The 18237-nt window shown below is 55.9% G+C and overlaps 1 protein-coding gene across 9 annotated transcripts in view; it reads left to right on the plus strand.

The window, feature by feature from the left end:
• The first annotated feature begins 577 nt into the window (after nt 1-577).
• Nucleotides 578-18237, plus strand: part of CRHR2 (corticotropin releasing hormone receptor 2) — a 31468-nt gene continuing 13808 nt past the window's right edge. For 3 of the 9 annotated variants that reach the window (XM_032401838.1, XM_032401842.1, XM_032401844.1), the window contains exons 1-4: nt 8856-9487; nt 14629-14714; nt 16154-16263; nt 16649-16766. In XM_032401838.1, coding sequence (XP_032257729.1) covers nt 9211-9487; nt 14629-14714; nt 16154-16263; nt 16649-16766 — 591 coding nt within the window. In that variant the 5' untranslated portion in view covers nt 8856-9210. Of the gene's footprint in view, nt 932-1069; nt 1196-8855; nt 9488-14628; nt 14715-16153; nt 16264-16648; nt 16767-18237 lie in introns of those variants that run through there. The other 6 variants (XM_032401839.1, XM_032401843.1, XM_032401840.1 and 3 more) reach the window with 5 other exon arrangements.

Raw genomic sequence — 18237 nt, forward strand, 5'->3', positions numbered from 1 at the left:
CTCACCCACTCCTCTCTCCAATCCCTTCTCCCCAGGGCAGGCTGTCTTCCGAAATACCTCTCTATCCCAGCCCCACGGCCTGGTCCAAAGGTTCATCCATTCAGGCCACTGGATCTCACTAGACTTTTCCGTGGCCTCCCTGCTGCCTTCAAAGCCCCTCCAATCCATTTCCTTCCCACAGGCCACAGGGGCTTTTCTAGAGCACAGATCTGCACGTGGACTCTCCGCTCCCCCTGCCTCCCGTCTCCAGTGTCCCGCCTCAGGGCGAGGACACTCAGGCCGCCCAATTGTGGCTCTCGGTTAGGGATGCTGCAGTGGGTTCCTCCGCGCGCGGGTGGGCGCGCTTTGCCGCCCCTTGCAGCCCCGGGGCCTGCGGATCCTGGGACGGAGCATTCCGGCACCCTAGGCGCATCTCCTAGTTCCCCCAGCCGCCCTCGTCCGGACCGTGCCGGGCCTGAGAAGGCGGACTCCAGGCGGAGCCAGGGGGGCCGGGCTCCGAGGACCAGGGGGGCCCGGGGTTGGGGGTGCTCTGGAGGCTGGGCGCGGCCGACTGGAGCCACCGGCCCCGCCCCCTGGCGCCGCCATTGGCCGCGACCGCGCGGGTGGACCCGTGGCTCTCCGCGCTCCGCAGCTCCTCTCTGCCAGGGTCCCGACTTGGCAGCCCCGGGCGGTTGGGCGCGGCGCGGCGAGGCTGCCCCGCAGGTCGGGGCTGGGCGGGCAGGGGCCGGGCCCCCGCGCTCTCCGGACGGCTCGCTCTGGCACCCAGTCCCTCGCAGCCACGCCGGGCGCGCACTCACACTTCCTCGCGGCGCGCGGCTGCCGGGCGGTATGGACGCGGCGCTGCTCTACAGCCTGCTGGAGGCCAACTGCAGCCTGGCGCTGGCCGAAGAGCTGCTCTTGGACGGCTGGGGGCTGCCCCTGGACCCCGAGGGTAGGCGGAGGCGAGCGGAGCGGGCGGCGCGGGTTCCTTCCCCGGCGTGCTGAGTGCGCCCCAGGTCCCGCGCTCCGAGCGCCCCGCGCCCCCCCCGTCAACCCAGCTGAGCTCCTCTTTCTGTCTCCCGTCTCCCAGGTCCCTACTCCTACTGCAACACGACCTTGGACCAGATCGGGACGTGCTGGCCCCGGAGCGCGGCCGGAGCCCTGGTGGAGAGGCCGTGTCCTGAGTACTTCAACGGCGTCAAGTACAACACGACCCGTGAGTGCCCCCCCGATCCTCCGCCGCGGGCTCTGCGCCCGACGCCGTGAAGAGCGGTTTAGGGAGCGGGCACGGCTCCGGACCCGGCGTTGGAGACCTGCTGAGGGCCGGCGGCGTCCTCTACCCTACTGTAGCCTCAGAGCTCAGTAAGGCGGTGATTTGCCCAGAGCCCAGAAAAGGAAGAAGGAAATACTTGCTCCCTTTTGAGGACAAATCTCTCTCACACGTTGTATACTCTGGGTGCCTGAATTATTTGGCCAATGCTACCAGCACGAGGCGGGGCGGAAGGGTCCGCATATGCTCGGTTCCCAAACTCCGGGGTGAGTGCAGGGATCAGACTCTTTCTACCAGAGCAGAAGGGGGGCAGGAGGCAGGAAAGATGGGGTGAGCACTCGTGTTGAGTGGGGGCCTGCAGAGAATAGGCACTTCTGGGCCAGAGGGTGTGGGTGGCACCTCATCCCTACCTGGATGCCCCAGACTGGCCCTCTGCGCTGTGAGTCAGGGCTCCTGGGCAGCGTTACTCCTACTGCCCAGGTAGTGCGTGGTGTCTGAATCAGGACCACCCCCCATCTCCCAGGGAGAACAGCCTGTGCCCTCCTTCCTCCTGGCAAATCACTGGCTGGCTTGACATTCTGGGGAAGGCAGCAGCAGAAGCTGCCAGTGGGGTAATTCAGCAGGGGCTGTTGGGAGGGGGGAGAGTCTATGCCCTGTGGAAAGTCCCATGGGTGCCACGTGGGAGGGTCTCCTAAGACTATGGACGCAGAAATCACTGGCCCACCTTGACCAGCCACTCACATCTCCAGCCACACCCCACCAGCGAAGAGAGGTCCTCCTGAGACCCTGAGGGCTTCCTTATCTGAAGCCCCTCATTCTGGAAACATCCAGCAGCCTCTCTCTGCATGTCCGTGTCTGAAGAGCAGCACAGGTCCCCATCACCTCACACACGCACAGGTGCATGCGCACGCGCGCACATGCCCACACACACCTGTCCACACTCTCAGGGACTGAGGGCCTCCGCTGAGAGAGATGGTTAGAGAACAAGACAGCTGTGCCTGCATCTGATGCTAAGCAGCACTCCCTTGTCTGCACCAGCGAAGGGCTCTGGTGGGCCCAGGGAGGAGCCGTGCTCTGAGGAGTCCAGCAGCAGAGGTGCTCCTAATGGAAGCAGGTGCTACGTAGAGGTAGGAGAGCCGCTGAGGAAGATATCTGCATTATCTGAGGACATGTTTCCCATCCATGATTAAAACAAACCTCTCTGGGTAGAAGCGAGGTCCCTGATCCAGGAGGTGTACAAGCAGAAGGAATGACTTTCATGCTCTTTCCCAGTCCTGAGATTATAAAACTGTACTTTTTAGGGCCCTGTGAGCTGGATCACAGGATCCTAGGGTCTTTTGTTCAGACTATGCCTGGGGACGAAGGGCCAAGTGAGGTGATGAGGCATCTCAACCCGGTAGCCGTGGAGCTGAGGGAGCTCTGCTCTGGTTCCTCCCTCAGCCCGGGCTGTCTCCTGTTCTCCCCACCAGCCTGGAGCTCCCCAAGGGCAGGGCCTCGGTCTCTTCTTCCGAGCTGAGCACAGTATTTCTTCAGTCAGTTTATTAAGCAGCTACTATGTTCCAGCCACTGCACTGTCCTTGAGGCCCTCGCTCACAAGTGCAACAGACAAAAGGAATACAGAGTAACAAATACGCTGATGGAGGAGAGCAAGGGGGCTGCAGGATGGGGGAAGGGGGACAGGCGAGGCAGGGGACACTTCCCTAAGGAGGTGCTGGAGCGCATACCAGACCGCTCTTGTCACATCAAGTGAGAGGGTGAGAAAAGGTCAGGGCGCCATGGAGGTTGGCAAATGTGCCAGTTAGCTCCCGGTACCTGATGAGCAATTTTCTTCGTTTGGCCCAAAGCGCTGGCCACACAGGAGCGGCTGGGGAGGAGGAGCACGGGGTGCTGGGAGCATGGCCATTAGCCAGTGCGGCCAGCTGAGGTGGGAAGAGCAGAGGGGCTCATGGCAATGGAAATGCGGTCGTTGATTCATCCCCTGCCCTGCCTCCTTGCCGCTGCTTCCTCTTGCCCCGTTTGCCTTTTCAGTGGGATCCTGCTTTTACAAAGGATGCAGGGAGGAAAACAGCTCCGATGAGAAGCCTTGGGGAAGAGGAAGAAGGGTCTGGCTCCTCTTCTTGCCCAGTTTTGCAATGCTGCAGCCCACCCCCCACTGAAGCCTCATTCTTGAGAGGGCCGGCATTCCCGGGGTAAGATAGTAGCTTAGTCATTAGTCCCCGTGAACTTTCTTCCACTCAGCTGAGCACAGAGAATCTGCCACAAAGCTACCAAGTGCAGATCATTTTCGGGCTCCATGTGATCCTACTCATCCCCACCTCCTGAATGCCCCCTGAGATATGTACCGCTTTTATGCCCATATTGCAGACAGGAAAACTGAGGCTCAGAGACGTGAAGTGACTTTTCAAAGTTATAGTCCACTCCTAAGCACCAGTGCAGGCAGAGGAATCCGCAGCCGTCACTCTAAGCACGGGGCAACACTGCCTCCAAAAGAGACGGTTCTTGGGGAGAGTTTAGAGGGACAGAAGAAGGACTCATGCCTCCACCCTGGAGGATCGGGGAGGGCTTAGCCCCCAGAGCTGGACTTCTGGGGACAGGGGGGATTTTAGCAGGTGAAAGTGGAACAGGTGTACAGGAGGAGATGAAACCATGCTTTGTGCCTCGGGACTGGTGAGTGTTGTCCAGAGCACAGGCAGGAGGAGAAAGAGACCAGAGCAGATGGGTGGATGTTGGTCAGACGACGCAGGGCATTGCAGAGGGCTTTGCCGTCCGTGCGGGAGGGAGCTCAGCTTTGGGGCACGCAGCCTCTGGAGACAAGAGGAGGGGTCAGGGGGCACTGGAGCTGGCCCAGGCAAATGGGGCTGCGGGAGCCGAGGCGGGGACGGATGCAGGAGACCTGGGGCAGCTGGAATGTATAGGACTGGGTGGGACAGGGACACGGGAGGAGTCAGGGATGATACGAGGAAAATGCTGAGCAAAGGTGGAGGTTACGTTGTCCCTAAGGAGCTGGAGGGACATCTGAGTGCAAATGTCCATCCAGGACATAGTCGTCTGGAAATAGAAAGCACAGGAGAGCGCCTCCTGCTAGAGACGAGGCATTCGGATGTGTGGTTAGCGGACTGCTACAGGTGGCCAGATGGGGAGGCCCGTTCAGAGCCCTGATAATTCTCACCCAGAGACTCTGTCCAGATGCAGCACGGCCACGGGAAAGGATGGGGCTTGTCCATAGCCACACAGGCTAGTCCCTGCAGAAGCAAGTTAAATATCTGTGTGTCCAAGTTCCCCCCAGGTTTTCCCCACCACCCACACTTCTGTGGCCCAGGTTCCATGTGCCTGGGTTGTTGTTAGACCTGTGCTAACTGATTAATCTTTACACTGACACTTTAATGGAGACATAGGAATAGCCTCATATTACACATGGGGAAATGGAGGCACAGAGAAGTTAATTGACTTTCTGAAAGTCACACAGCTTGTAACAGAGTAAGGATTCCAACTCGGGCTCTGCTGCCTCTCAGAAAGTGACTGTGCTGGCTTAAACAGAGAAGGGATTAGTTGAAAGGATATCAGGGAGCTTGTGGAACCACCAAGTGGGCTGGAGAACCAGATTTGGGACCCCCAGCCAAGAGCTCAGGGCATTGGGGGCCCAGTGAGGGAACTTCTCTCTCCCTGAGTGAGACCTGGCCACCAGCTGGGCCACAGTCCTCCTGCCACCAACCTCCCAGGGTGCTGAAGCTCCCTGCAGTGGCTGCCGGGAGCCTTTCTCCCTGTCACCATTTTGTGGACCCCCAGCTCACTAATCCCTGGGGGCAGGTGCATCTCATGGGGCGGGAGAATGTGGGAGGCTCTAGGTCACCCACTCCAGCTCTGGCTACAGCGGGGCCTGGAAGATGAGGACTTGACATTTCAGTTCTGGGGCAGGAGGTGGCCTCTCCCTGCCCCCAGGTTTCTCCGAGCCCATATGGGATGCAGATTCAAATTCTATCGTAATGTCTATACACAGTATCAGCTGGAGCAAGTCTGATCCCCTTCCTGGGCCTCAGTCTCTCTGTCTGCAAGGAGAAAGGAAATGGACTAGGCCAAAGTAGGCAATATACTCCATTTCCTGCCACTTCTCATTATCCTGTGTGGACTGTGAGCCCATGTCCATGTGTGCATGTCTGTGTGTCTCCCTGTCTCTGTCTCTGTCTCTCTCCATGTGTGGCTCCATCTTTGTCTTTGGATGTATTTTCTCTCTGTTTCTTTCTATGTGTATGTCTCTGTCTTTCCGTTTTCTCTCTTGTTTTTTATCTCCGCTGCTTTCTCTCTCCCTCCTTCCCTCCCTTCATCCTCCCTCTCCAGCTCTCTTCCTCCCTCCCTCCACTTCTCCCTTCCCCTCCCCCTCTTCTCCTTCAATCCTCTGTCTCTCCTCCTCCCACCCCTCATTTTATCCTCCCTGCTCCAGCATCTCCTTTTGCCTGTTCCTGGGGCCCTCGTGGCTGCAAAGGGGGACCTGCTCTCTCCTGCACAAGGCTTATTTTCCCCCTGCAGAATTGTTAAACCCAGCGCAGCTCAGCCTCAGTCTCGTGCTCTCAGGCTCCCACCATGTCCTGTTGGTAACTGCTGGGCCCATGTATACTGAGGCATCTGCCAGGACAAGGGGAAAAAAAAAGACACCCCACCTGACCTAACCCCAGGGGGAGGTCTGGGGGTCCCTACTTCCCAGAACCCCACTCTAGAGACAAAGCACGGCTTGTGTTGGAAACACATAAACTGAGTGGTCCCCAGCCAGAGGCATCTTCCCATTGAGTCAGCCTGCTTGTGTAGAAATCTCCTCTTCAGCCTTGAGGGGACACGGTGACAAGAAGGGCTGAGCCCTGCCCTCAGAGAACCCCAGGCTGCTTCAAGACCAGGCTTGCACAAACCAACAGTCAGGGATTGGAAAGAGGGGCTTGATGGGCACCGGAGCATTCCTGGAAAGCTTCCTGGAGGAGGTGGGAGTGGTTCTTGAAGGTCTTGGAGCAGTGGAGACATCACATTTGTGTCGTATGAGGGTATGAGCCTCAGGGAGGGTTCCAAATAGAGCCTCCCCTCTGGGTTGAGGAAGTAGAAGCTGTGACTCTAGAAACTCAGGTCTACATTCTCAGTCCCGAATGAGCCCTGTTCACAGCCTGACCCCTGAGGCCCAAGGGTGGGAAAGTTAACCCTGTGTGAGAATGGTTTTCATGCTGGGAGAGAGGGAAAGTGGGACATACCTGGCCATCGCTGGCAAAGAGGAGGAGGAGGGAAGAGAGATAGAGCAGAGTGGATGCCCCTCTGGCCATCCAGACGCTCCAGAGTTTCCCAGCTGCAAGGTCTTCTGTTCGAGCGCAGCCGTCCCCTCCCCTGCTGCTTAGGGGTAGAAAATGCCCAGAAAGGAAGACACTTGCCCAGGGTCCCACAGAGAGCCAGGGCACTGAATGGCCTCTGCTGGTTCTGAGAGCTCTTGGCCCTTGCCCTAGCACTTTTCCGCCTTGCATGCCTAGGCCTAGGCGGCCGAGCAGCGTGACGGTGGAGTCTCAGCTGTCCCCTGCCTGAGGGCCCTTCATCTCAGAGAGGACCAAAGCTGCCACCACTCCTGATCTCCCTCCCTCTCTTCCCAGGAAACCTCCAGCTGCTTACTCGTCCTTTTCCTGCCCAGGCTTACCTCTTACCGGGTTTGCGAGAATATTGCCCTCCTCTTCCTAGAAACAAGCTCTTCAAACATGCGAAAGACCTGAGCCTTCCAGGGGCTCCTGTTCTAGAGGAAAAGAGAGAGAGACTTTTTTTTTTTTTTTAAGACTTTATTTATTTAGAGAGAGATTGCACTAATGGGCGGAAAGCAGAGGGAGAGAATCCCAAGCAGGCTCCACTCTGGCTTGATCTCACAACCCTGAGATCATGACCTGAGCCGAAAACAAGAGTCAGGTGCTTAACCGTCTGAGCCACCCAGGTGCCCTGAGAGAGAGAGAGAGACTCTTGAAAAGAACTTTCTGATAATTGCTCTTAAGTGAAATAGCACAGTCAAGATTGTAGGAGCACATGGGAGGAAGTCGATTCCAAAAGGAGGGGAAAGTAAGCTGGGAAGACTTCACAAAGGAAATGTTGTTGGATAGGGCCTTGAAAAATTGGGCCAGTGATGTGCCAGCTGGAAGGGAGAGTGGGAACAGATGGAGAGGAGACGTGGGTACAGGGAACAGGGTCATGGAGGCTTTGAATGCCAGTCCAGGCCATGAGCCTCAACTCTCCTGGTGGTAGTGCTCGCAGCTGTTTATCCATAGCCCCATGGTGCAGGAACAGAATATTCTGGTGGGACACTGCTGGATTTTCAGGATGTACCTTTGAAATCTAAATGCAGGCTGGCTGAGAACTTAAACCTTGCCCTTCCCCTCTCCTCCCCCTTACTCAGTAAAGTCATAGATGGAGCACCCTTTCCTGCCCACCCCCTCCCCAGTCCCGAGCAACCAGTGCGAGTCTGGAACCCCACAGCAAAGCCCCACCCCCAGTGACTCTCAGGGACCATCTCCAAGGGCCCCAAGTGCAGTCTACCCACCCAAAACCAGGTGCTCCAGAGCCTGGGGGGGAGCTCCTGTTACACACCTGCAGGGGTGGAGGTTGGGGTGAGGGAGAGCAGGAAGAACCCGGGCCCACATTCAGGAGGGCAGATCTAAGTCCTGGCTGTGCCCTGCTTCACTGAGTGACGGTGAGGTCCCCCTCATCCACGTCCCAGTGTCCTCATCTATGTGGAGGGGACAGAAAATATGCTGTCCTTGTGAGGCCCTGTCACAACTGGGGAGATGCTGCTGCTTGGGGTTCCCGTGAAGAGCTGGAGCGTTGTCAGCAGGGGGAGTAAAGAATAAGGCCCAGAATAAGGAGCATTTGTATCCTTGGCATCATGTCCTTGAGGGTCCTGTTCATGCCAAGATGGTTGTCCTTGTTCTGGGTGGTGTGTGGCCTCTGTCGTCTCTGAGAGCCATCGCAAGTCTGTGGCCCCTGGATGGTGTAGTGGGAGGGAGCAGTCTGTCTACACTCAGAGGGTCTGATCCCCAAAGGCCTCCGGAGAGAGGCAGGGCTTTGGCCTTCTGGAGCAATGCCATCGTAGGTAAAGAGAGGACACAGGATTCTGCCAGTCCAAGATGTCTTCACCCCATGTTACTTCACAGGAACTGTGGTCGAAAGTCGGTTCCAATTCTGACCGGGCCATGGACTGCTTATCTCACCTTTGGGCAGGTCTTTCTCCTCTTTGGGCCTCAGTTTCTCTGTATTTGTTGGGGGGTGAGCTTGACAAGTTCTCATGGTCCCCAAACCCTGAGGTTCCTCCGCTCCACAGCAGTCTCTGCCTCAGGGGTCCCCCGTTCGCCTTCTCCTCCCTGTTTGCCTGTGCAGGTCACAGGCTGGCGTCATGGTGACGAGCCCATTGAGCGTTGCTAGGGATGACTGGAAGGAGGCAGCCCCACACAATAGAGGCTGGAGCTGGGTGGTAGGCGCCTCCTCCCACTTGCACCAACCCTGGGGAGGCCAGTGATCTCACACAATGAGCTGGATTCCAATCACACCTCTTCCCTGTTTCATGGGCCCAGTGTGGGCTCCATTAAATGGCTCTGTGCCCCCTGACTCAGTTTCCCCACTGTCTACTCTAAGTATAGACATTTACCCCTGCCATGCCTACTCAAGGATGGAAAGGCATCATGAGTGAAAGGTCCTTTGGAAATAAGGAGCTGAGGGTTTTTGGAGGTCCAGCTGGACTGTTGGGGCCCTGAGAGCAGTGTCCACACAACACTGAAGAAATGGAATAGAAGTTCCCTGCCTCTCATCCCAGATGTCATAAGCAGCTGGCCCTGGGGAGGCCCTTCCCAACCTGATGTTTGTGTTGATGATGGCAGACTTCCAGTCTCTCAACCCAACATTCCTTCTAGGTCAGGCTGGTTCAGAGCTTGGAGGAGCATCCCCAGCTGCCACCCCCACCACCAATGGGCTGTGATCAGACCAAGACAGGAAATGTTCCAGCTGGGCCCCCGAGCAGGCCAGCCCTCATCAGCTGCGCAGCATCCAAGCAATGCAGGGGTGTTGACTCCGGGAGAAGCGCCTTGTTTGGGAAGCTCAGGGGCACTACGCTATCGGCACCACGACGGTGGCGCATCTTCCCCAAATGGTGTCTTAACTGGAGGCAAAAAGCAACTTGCCATGCTTCGCAGCATCATTGCCTCGTCCGGGCAGTGGGGATTTTTTCCACAAAAGATAAGAAAGGTGACCAAGGTGAAGGGCAAATATTTCCCAGAAGGCCTCAAGCCAGACAGGAAGGTCATGGCCATATCTGGAGTAGCCCACCTCCCACGGAAAGTCAGTAAGGGGGCTGAGGGTGGGGTGTCTGGCCCCTCAGGCATTTTCTGCCCTGGGGATCTGGACACGAAGTGGCTAAGACAACTGCAGATGGGGCACAAGTTCCTGCATCTTCTAGAACACGGTGGCTGGGTGACCCCCAACATGTCATTGTCCCTCTTTGGGTCTCTCTAGACCAAATGAGGGAGAAGCTGCCTCCCCCTCTTACAGTCCCAGGAAGATGCCTACTGACTCCGTTTCCAGGTTGCTTTCCTGGGAACAGGGGAGGCTTTCTTGCCTGGAAGCGAGACCACGCCTGACTGCAGGTTTGCGGTTTTGGACTACAGCCCCTACACTGTGTGGGATTGTACTCTCGGTGGCAGCAGCTCTGACAGCGGTGCTCAGCCTCCCTGTGGCCTGTGTGGGAGACCCAGGTGCCTCCTGCAGGTGTGACTGTTTGGCATTTGCTGTGCAGCTTGGCAGAGCCTGGACGCCCGAGGTGGCAGAAAAGAACAGTCCTGTCCCAAGGTGGGCTAGGAGCAGTGAGCAGTGGAACCCTCAGGGGGCTGGAGCAGCCATGGAAGCACCTGGAGGAGCTAGGGCTGAAGCGGGGCCTCGAAGAGCAGCACAAATCAGTGTGATCTTCTTTCCTGGGCGGAATGCAGGGCTGGAGGGCTGTGTCGCAGGAGCTCTCCAAGGTGGCCCACAGGCTTTGGTGGGGAGTGGGGAGTGGGGAGAGGTGGCATTCTGCTGTCCGCAGTGCTGAAAGTTCCTGTCCTGCATAGTGACCTCATTCCTTCAGTGAATAGTGCTTCTGGCCCCATCCCACCTCCCTGCCAGCACCTCTTGCCCTAACTTCTTGTCATTGTTTTCCCAGACATCCAATGACCATGTTGCTGCCCCTCCACCACTCACTCCCTGTGCCCCACCTGTCTCTTACACTCTCTCCCCCACAACTGCCACCCAAAAATGGTCCCTCGTGGTCCCTGTCTCCCATGCCTTGTCAGTTAGACCATCAGACATAGAAGGGCCAACGTAGGGAGCGCTTGAAAGTGATACAGGGATGTGTGGAGTTGTCACATAGCTTGACGGTAGTACTGGCGTTCGGCAGGTTGAAAAGTCCTACACAACAGATACCTGACCTACCTGAGATGCCAACAGCATCTTTGAGAAACGATGTACATCACTGTAACTGAGAGGAGACACTGAGGCCAAGAGGGCAGGGACTTAGCTAAGGTCACTTAGCCAGCCAGCCAGAGACAAATCTACAGCCAGAAGAGCAGCCCCTCTCTTCTCGCAGCCAGGCTTCTGAACCACTTAGGTGACTGCCTGCACCAGGAACTCTCATCAGAAAGGGGTCAGCATCTGAAAGAGGGAAAGACCACAGTAATGGGGCTTTTGACAGGCCAGGGGCACTTAGGGGAAGAGACCTGGCACACTGCAGGGAACGGGGACCAGGATTCCCAGGCCACAGAGCCCTGCAAGAGAGGAGCCTGCTTGCATCCTCCAGACCCTAATGCCCCTGACAGACCACACCGCACACCATCGGCATCGATCTTCGGCAGGGGCACTTGGGTTGCTGTGGCAACAGGCACCCACCTCACCGCATCCAGCCCTGCGATCCCAGTCTGGCCACCTGCCCTCAGACTTTCCGTGCCCATCCTCCCATGGTTCCCAGGTAGGGGGGGACTCCTCTGTCTTACTCTCTCCTGTCCAAAGCTGTGCTTGAGGGCACAGTGTCCTCATTAGCCAGCTTCCCGAAGAGCTGGGCCTATCTGTCTTCCAGGCCTCTGGTACCTGGAGTCTGTCACCAGAACTACATCTCCAGGCACGACTGGGCCCCCAGAGGGAAGCTCCCTTCCACAACATCCCACATCTCAGACCCTGCTTTCCAAGGTGTTGGCACATCTGAGCTGGTTTGATGCAGCTCATATGGATGTGATGGCTAATTCCTGCGGGGGATCCGGAGACTCCCATAAGGTCTCTGCCTACCTGTCTGTCCCCAGGGGGCTTAAGTTCAGTAGCAAAGAAAAAAGAAAAAAGGATCAGGTCCAAAAAGATGAAACCCGTAGTAAATTATGGCAAATGCTCTAAAATAGATTTTTGGTTTTCAAACTATGGGTCAGAGCACAATAGTGGATGGTGAAGTCAAATTAGTGAGTCATGACCAGCATTTGTATATAAAATAAATTAATTCATTAGAATAGAATAGGAAGAAAAATATCATAGCTGTGGTCAAGATGGATTTTGCTTTGTGAAACCGGCCTCACTAATGTAGGACGTGTGTGGGGTGGAGGTGGGGGTGTGGGTGGGTTTGTACTGGATTGTGACACCACATGGATGTGTTGGTGTGGCTCAGGGACAGTCAAATGTGAAGGCCTGTGTTTCAAGAGATGGCAAGGCCTAGAGGAGGCATTTGGAGGAAAAAAAGAAGAGATTGCTTAAATACCTGGAGTGCTGGGGAAGCCTGTGGGAGGAGATGGTGCTTGCACTATGGTTTAGAAGATAGGAAGGGGTTTGTCGGTGAGCCATGGGTGAGAGCGAGGAGGGTATTTCAAGGGGGGATTCAGCATAGAGCTGGCTATGTGCCAGGCCTGTTAGGGCAAATGTCAAGTGCCACATGGAGTGATGGCAGGAGAGGGGTGGATTCCAGAAAAAGAAAGCCGAGACAGAAGTCATAAAATTTGGTACCCCCCGAGGGGCACTGACATAAGGGACCAGAAAGGTCTCAGATTTGCGGCATCTCTACCCTGACTCCCTCCCATCCTCAAGCCCACCCCATGGTTAGTACCATCATGAGATATCATACTTTGGAAAGTATTCTGAGTTCCTGTCCTTGGTTAGCCCCACACCGATCAGTGAGACCAGACTCACACACCTAAACAACTCAGGCCAGGTTATGAGCAAGGGATGAAGTGTGAGGCTCAGACTATTAGGACTCGGGTGGGTGGAATGGGGGACTCAGGAGAGAGAAATCTGTGAGATGGGAGAAATCAAAGAGGCCTTCCTGGAGGAAGGGGTTTAGCACTGAACCTCAGGAAAGCTGGATAACATCTCTGAACACATCCCTAGAAGATAAATGTTCTGCCCTTTGAACCAGAGCCCGGATCTTCCCTCAGACAGGCTGTTGAGAGGGACCTTAAACCCCAATCAATAAGGGAGTGTTCATTTTACAAAAGGACCAGCCCTCCCCAGATACCTTTACGTGGGTCCTTTTGACTCACCCCACACTCTGTCCTTTAGTTCAGTAACATCACTAACCGTATGCATCAAATTCTCTTAACACACAACCTTTCTGTAGTAAAACAGCCCTGAGGAAGGAGAAAACCCACAAGTGGATGTGGGTGCCACAGTGAGAGGCAAGGGGCTGGGGTCCTCACTTTGGCGTCAGGATCGCCTCGACTCCCACCAGGGCCGGAGGGGGCAGGCACAGGCCAGTAATAGCCCGTAATCTGAAAAACCTCTGAGCTCAGAGCACCAAATTAAAAAACAATTAAGCTAATAGACTCTCCCCCATTGTTTCTGCTCCTCAGCAAGTGCTCCCTTAATAATCCCATTGCTTTGAACTCACTGTCAACTCAACAGAGGTGGGTTTTTTAGGTAACTTAATTATTTTAGAACTCACTGTTTTCCAGAAGCAATCTAAGTTTCCCCCTCCAGCTCTGTGACTCCGTGCTCCGGGAGCTATTTATTTTAACTAGCTCTGTAGTATATATCTAACAGCAACCCAAAAGAAAAACCCACAGACAACCCATTAGCCAGAGAGCAGAAAACCCCAGTACAAATCACCCCCAAACCACGGATCATTCAGAATTTGTAAGGAAGGGGGGAGGTCACATTCACACTCATGGGGCAAAGCAGAGTCTGACAAAGGGCTCCGGAGTTCTCAGGTGGGAGGGGTTCCTCCTGGCTGGAGGTTAAGGGTGGGCTGCCTGGAGGTGGTGGCTTAGGAGCTAGGACTGACAGTCACGCTGGGATTTCAAGAAAGGTAGGTATGAGCATTCTCTGATCTTCCTGCATTCCCTGCGGGGGGTAGCCCACACTTGTGGATGTCAGACATCAGTTCTCTGAAGTGTCTGGGCAGATTCCAGTCAGACACTGAGAGATCTCACACGGTGCTCTCGCAAGCAGCCGCAGCTCGAGATAGGCGACACACTCCCATTTCCCCAAGTGTCCCTCATTCCTGTGTCCCACTGCGCGGTAGCGAGGGGTTAAGAACATGCAACCTGAAGCATGACCTCCTGGATTTGAATCCTGGCTCTACCCCTTCTCATTTTTATAGCTTTTGACAAGTAGGTTAACCTCTTTGTGCCTGAGTTTCCTCTTCTGTAAAATGGGTTACTATTACTCATGGGGTTACTGGGAGGACTGAATGGACGAGCGTAGCTAAAGTGGTTGAAAGATAATCCGGTCTGTGGTGAACGCCCACCCTGTGAAGGGTAGCTGGTATTAAAACAGAACTGCTGCTGGGAAAAAGTACAGATCTCGTATGTATAAAGTGAGAGAAGATGGGCACCTGGGGGGCTCAGTCGGTGAAGTGGCTGCCTTCGGCTCAGGTCATGGTCCCAGGGACCTGGGATCGAGCCCCGCATCGGGCTCCCTGCTCGGCGGAGAGCCTGCTTCTCCCTCTGCCTGCTCCCCCTTCTTGTGCTCTCCTGCTCTCTCTCTCTCTCTGTCAAATAAACAAAATCTTCAAAAAATAATAATAAATAAATAAAAATAAATAAAATGAGAGAAGAATGGAAATTATTGGGTGTGTGGAAAGCAGCAAATCTTCAGCCACAACCCAGGGCTCCCAGTCAGGTTCAGTTCTGAACAAAATTAAAGAAAGTAGACAAGATGCTAGTCAAAGATTGTATCAAAAATGGGTTTTATCCTGCCTTTCAGCTGATAAGGCTTTTGCACAATTTTCACCTAAATGACTTTCCCGTGAACTTTTAGATGTGTGTTGTGTTTCCTGGCCTAGAGAGGCTGAGAAGTATGAACCTTACCCTGTGGGCACCCGGGAGCCAGGGAGTGTTCTTGAGGAGGGGAGTGACCTGCCTCTTGGTGGTTGGCATCTTTTGTAGGGAATGCCTACCGAGAGTGCTTGGAGAATGGGACGTGGGCTTCACGGATCAACTACTCACAGTGTGAGCCCATTTTGGATGATAAGGTGAGTGGCCCCCACCTGCCCCACCTGCCCCACCCCTCGTCCCTGTACAGGTATCAGGACTCAGGTTGAGCAGAGAGCATCCCAAGGGTGACAGAACCGGTCCTTGTGCAGCCCAGCCACATATTTTTGCACTTCTTCCCTCTGTCTCCACGTCCTGTCCCCTGCTCAGTGACACTGTGGGAGAGAAGGAGGACACAGACCTTCGGGAGAGCCCTGGCTAGCAGAGAACACAACCATGTCTGGCATGTGACACAAGAAGGGAATGACGGTGTGACCAGTGTCCCAACATCTAACAGGCTGTGTGACTTCCTTCCTCCTCCTCTGGGCCTCAGTTTCCCCATCTAGCATCTGATTCTATGGCTCCACCTGGAAACGAGCACAGGCTCCGGAAGGCTGGGCCCCACGGGAATCTGGGTCCCGCTCACACCTCAGCAGCCCCCTTGCTCTGGAACTGGGCTCCAGGCTTCATGTGGTGCCAGCCTCCTCCCCTTTGAAGTTACGCCTCACTCCTGACCCAAAATGACACATCCCACCTCCACCCCCCTCCTCATTCACCCATTACAGCCCCCAGCGAGGCTGCAACTTTCCCCAAGAAGTCCAGGTTCAGAGGAAAACCATTGAGCTACCCTGAGAAAGGGATGCTACAAAATGTGAGCCAGAAGGGGTCTGCAGTAGGGCCAGAGGAGTGGCAAGTGGAATGGGTCATAAAGAAGGAGGCTCCCGCCAGACCTCTGGCCTCACCTCTCCACCCGACAGCCTCTCTGAGCAGGGGCAAACCGCGGTGGGCGGGGGGTCAGGGGATAGCCTGCCCTGGCAAGGAGTACTTTATCACTGCCTCTGTTTAGAACTGCCAGCATGTGGTGACCATAAAAAGGAGACTGGCTTTTACTTGGGTTAATATTGCTCTTAACTTCTCTACAGACATCGCGCCCCCTCATTGCTACATCGGCTACACACTGATCCCAGGGCACCTTCCAGACTTCCCGGAGCTTGCTGCTTCTGAGGCAGGAGGGCAGGTTGGCTCCATTATACGGAGGTCAAAACTGAGGTCCGGAGACAGACATCAGCTCACCCTCAGTCACTCAGCCAGCCAGGGTCTGAGCTGAGGTTAAACACAGGTGTGGCAGCTCCCAGTCCGGAGTTAAAAAGACAGGAGAATGTAGAGAGCCTCACCTCTGGCATATCCCAGGAGACGTTGTGTCCAAGCCTGCCCCCAAACTGCATGTCAGGGGGTCTGACTGCAGCCCTTTGTCTCTACCAAGAGCTGCCCACAGCCAACAGGAGTGAACGCTGGGAGCCAGATGTGGTGATGACACTTGAAGCCACTTCTGCCTCCAAGGTCACGACACACAGGGTGGCCGTAGCTGGAGTGCCCAGCCCCTCCCTGCATGTGCTCCATGCCTCCGTCCGCCTGTGTGTCTGTCTGTCTGTCTGTCCAGCAGAGGAAGTATGACCTGCACTACCGCGTCGCCCTCGTTGTCAACTACCTGGGTCACTGCGTTTCTGTGGCCGCCCTCGTGGCCGCCTTCCTGCTTTTCCTGGCCCTGCGGTGAGTCATCCCCCCACAAGGCCTGCTGCTTTTCCCTGCCCCTCCCCCACAGCACCCCCTTCACCCCTCCCACACGGTCTCGCCTCCACTCGGCAGGGTAGGGGGGCCCTGAAGCCAGTGGACAGAAGGGCCTGGGGGGGCTGCCAGGGCACTGACCGCTGGCAGGCATGCAGGATGCAAAGGGGGAGCTGGCTCGGAGAGATCCAGCTGTGGCCACCACGAAAGGGAATGTGGCTTGTGGTGCAGCCCTGCCTTCACCCGAGGCTGAGTCTCTTACCTGGCCTTGGAGTGGGGGCCCCAGTCCCAGCTGATTCCTGACCCCAGGCAGAGCCCGTCTCAGCTCGCTCCCGGATCCTGCCTGACCCCTGACCTGGGCCTCCCACAGGAGTATCCGCTGTCTGCGGAACGTGATTCACTGGAATCTGATCACCACCTTTATCCTGCGCAATGTCGTGTGGTTCCTGCTGCAGCTCATCGACCACGAAGTGCATGAGAGCAATGAGGTCACCGGGCCGAGGCTTGGGGCTGGGGGGCTCGGGCTCTGGGGGCACCAACCTCTCTTGCCCAGTCCTCAGGTGTAGACCCGCACCTGAGCTCACCTCTCCCCCAATCATTGTCCCTCCGGAGCTGGGCCCAGGGTCAGGCTGGGTAGGGGCGGGGCAGGGGCTGCTGCCAGGCCTGGGTCCCGGGAGCAGCACAAACAGCAAGCCGGACTGGTTTAGCCTGTTCCACTCCCCATCTTCTGAATCCAGGACCTCCCAAAAACCCCTTAGAGAAGAAGAAGCTGGAACTAAGCTCCGTTGGACTTTATCTCAATTCCAATGAGAGCCCTGTGGGGATTATTTTCCCCATTATACAGACATGGAAACTGAGGCTCAGGGAGGTTAGGTGACACTGTAATGATGCCTCCACATCTAAGCCAGCAGGATCTTGACCAGGCCATCCCACTTGTTAGCTATCTACCCTAGAGCTGTGTCAGCTGCTGTGGTACTATGTCCAAGTCACTGCAAAACCCAAGACTAACGAGGCCAAGCACAGAGTCCTGTGGCACACCATTAGAGACTTCTCAATACATTTTCTTTGGACGGTGGACCTGAGCAGATACCCAGTCTGGTTTGACCCTTAACTTGGCCCCCCATTAAGCCCTGCCTCAGCACTTACTGAGTCCAATCCAGTTTGGGGGGCCCTGCAGCCCCATATGCTTGAACTGATAAAATGTTGCTTAACTTGGAAAAAAAAGCAGAGTTGGAAGGAAGGGATCTTTAGCTTCCCACCTCAGCAGGCCCTTTTGAGAAGAGGAGACAGACAACCTCGTGGGGCCCGAGATCAGGGCTGGGACCCTGGGGGAAAGCCATGGAGGCAGAGACCAGCTGAGCACAGGACCAGCTGACAGCCGGAGCCGTCAGCGCCGGACAGAGAGGGGATGCGCTGTCCGTGGGACAGAGAACGCCCATCACAGGGTTCCCCCGACCACCGGCCCCCAGATCCCAACCTCGGCTCTGAGGGTGCCCTGGGGACGAAGCCTGGGGAGCAGTGGCCAGGTCAGGAGGCCTGAGAGCTGGCCATGGCTCACTGCGGCCTGGACAGGCTTTTTCTCTGCCCGCACCCCCATCTCCCCTCTGCAGGGTACTTGGGAGGGTAGCTCTGTTCAAAGGGACAGGGACAAAGGCAAATGGCAACAACCCTCATTTCTTGGTGCCTGCCTTAGCCAGCCCGCATCTCTAGCCGCCCTGTAAGATGCCATTAGTAGTTTCTCATGTCGCAGTGGGGTTCAGAGGGGTACGGCAACCTGCCCCGGAGATGGTGAGCCTCCACCCAGAGCCAGCAGTGATCGTCCTGAGCCCAGAATCTGCCCACACCAGAGATTTTGGAGAATCACCTCGATGGCTGCACCTCACCTTCATAACCCCTGCACTATTATTTATATAACAACTTGCTTTTAATTGACTCACTCCTTTTTTTCTATGTGAAATT

Source organism: Phoca vitulina, unplaced genomic scaffold (assembly GCF_004348235.1).
Source record: "Phoca vitulina isolate PV1807 unplaced genomic scaffold, GSC_HSeal_1.0 scaffold4, whole genome shotgun sequence".
In the NCBI taxonomy this organism is placed as follows: domain Eukaryota; kingdom Metazoa; phylum Chordata; class Mammalia; order Carnivora; family Phocidae; genus Phoca; species Phoca vitulina.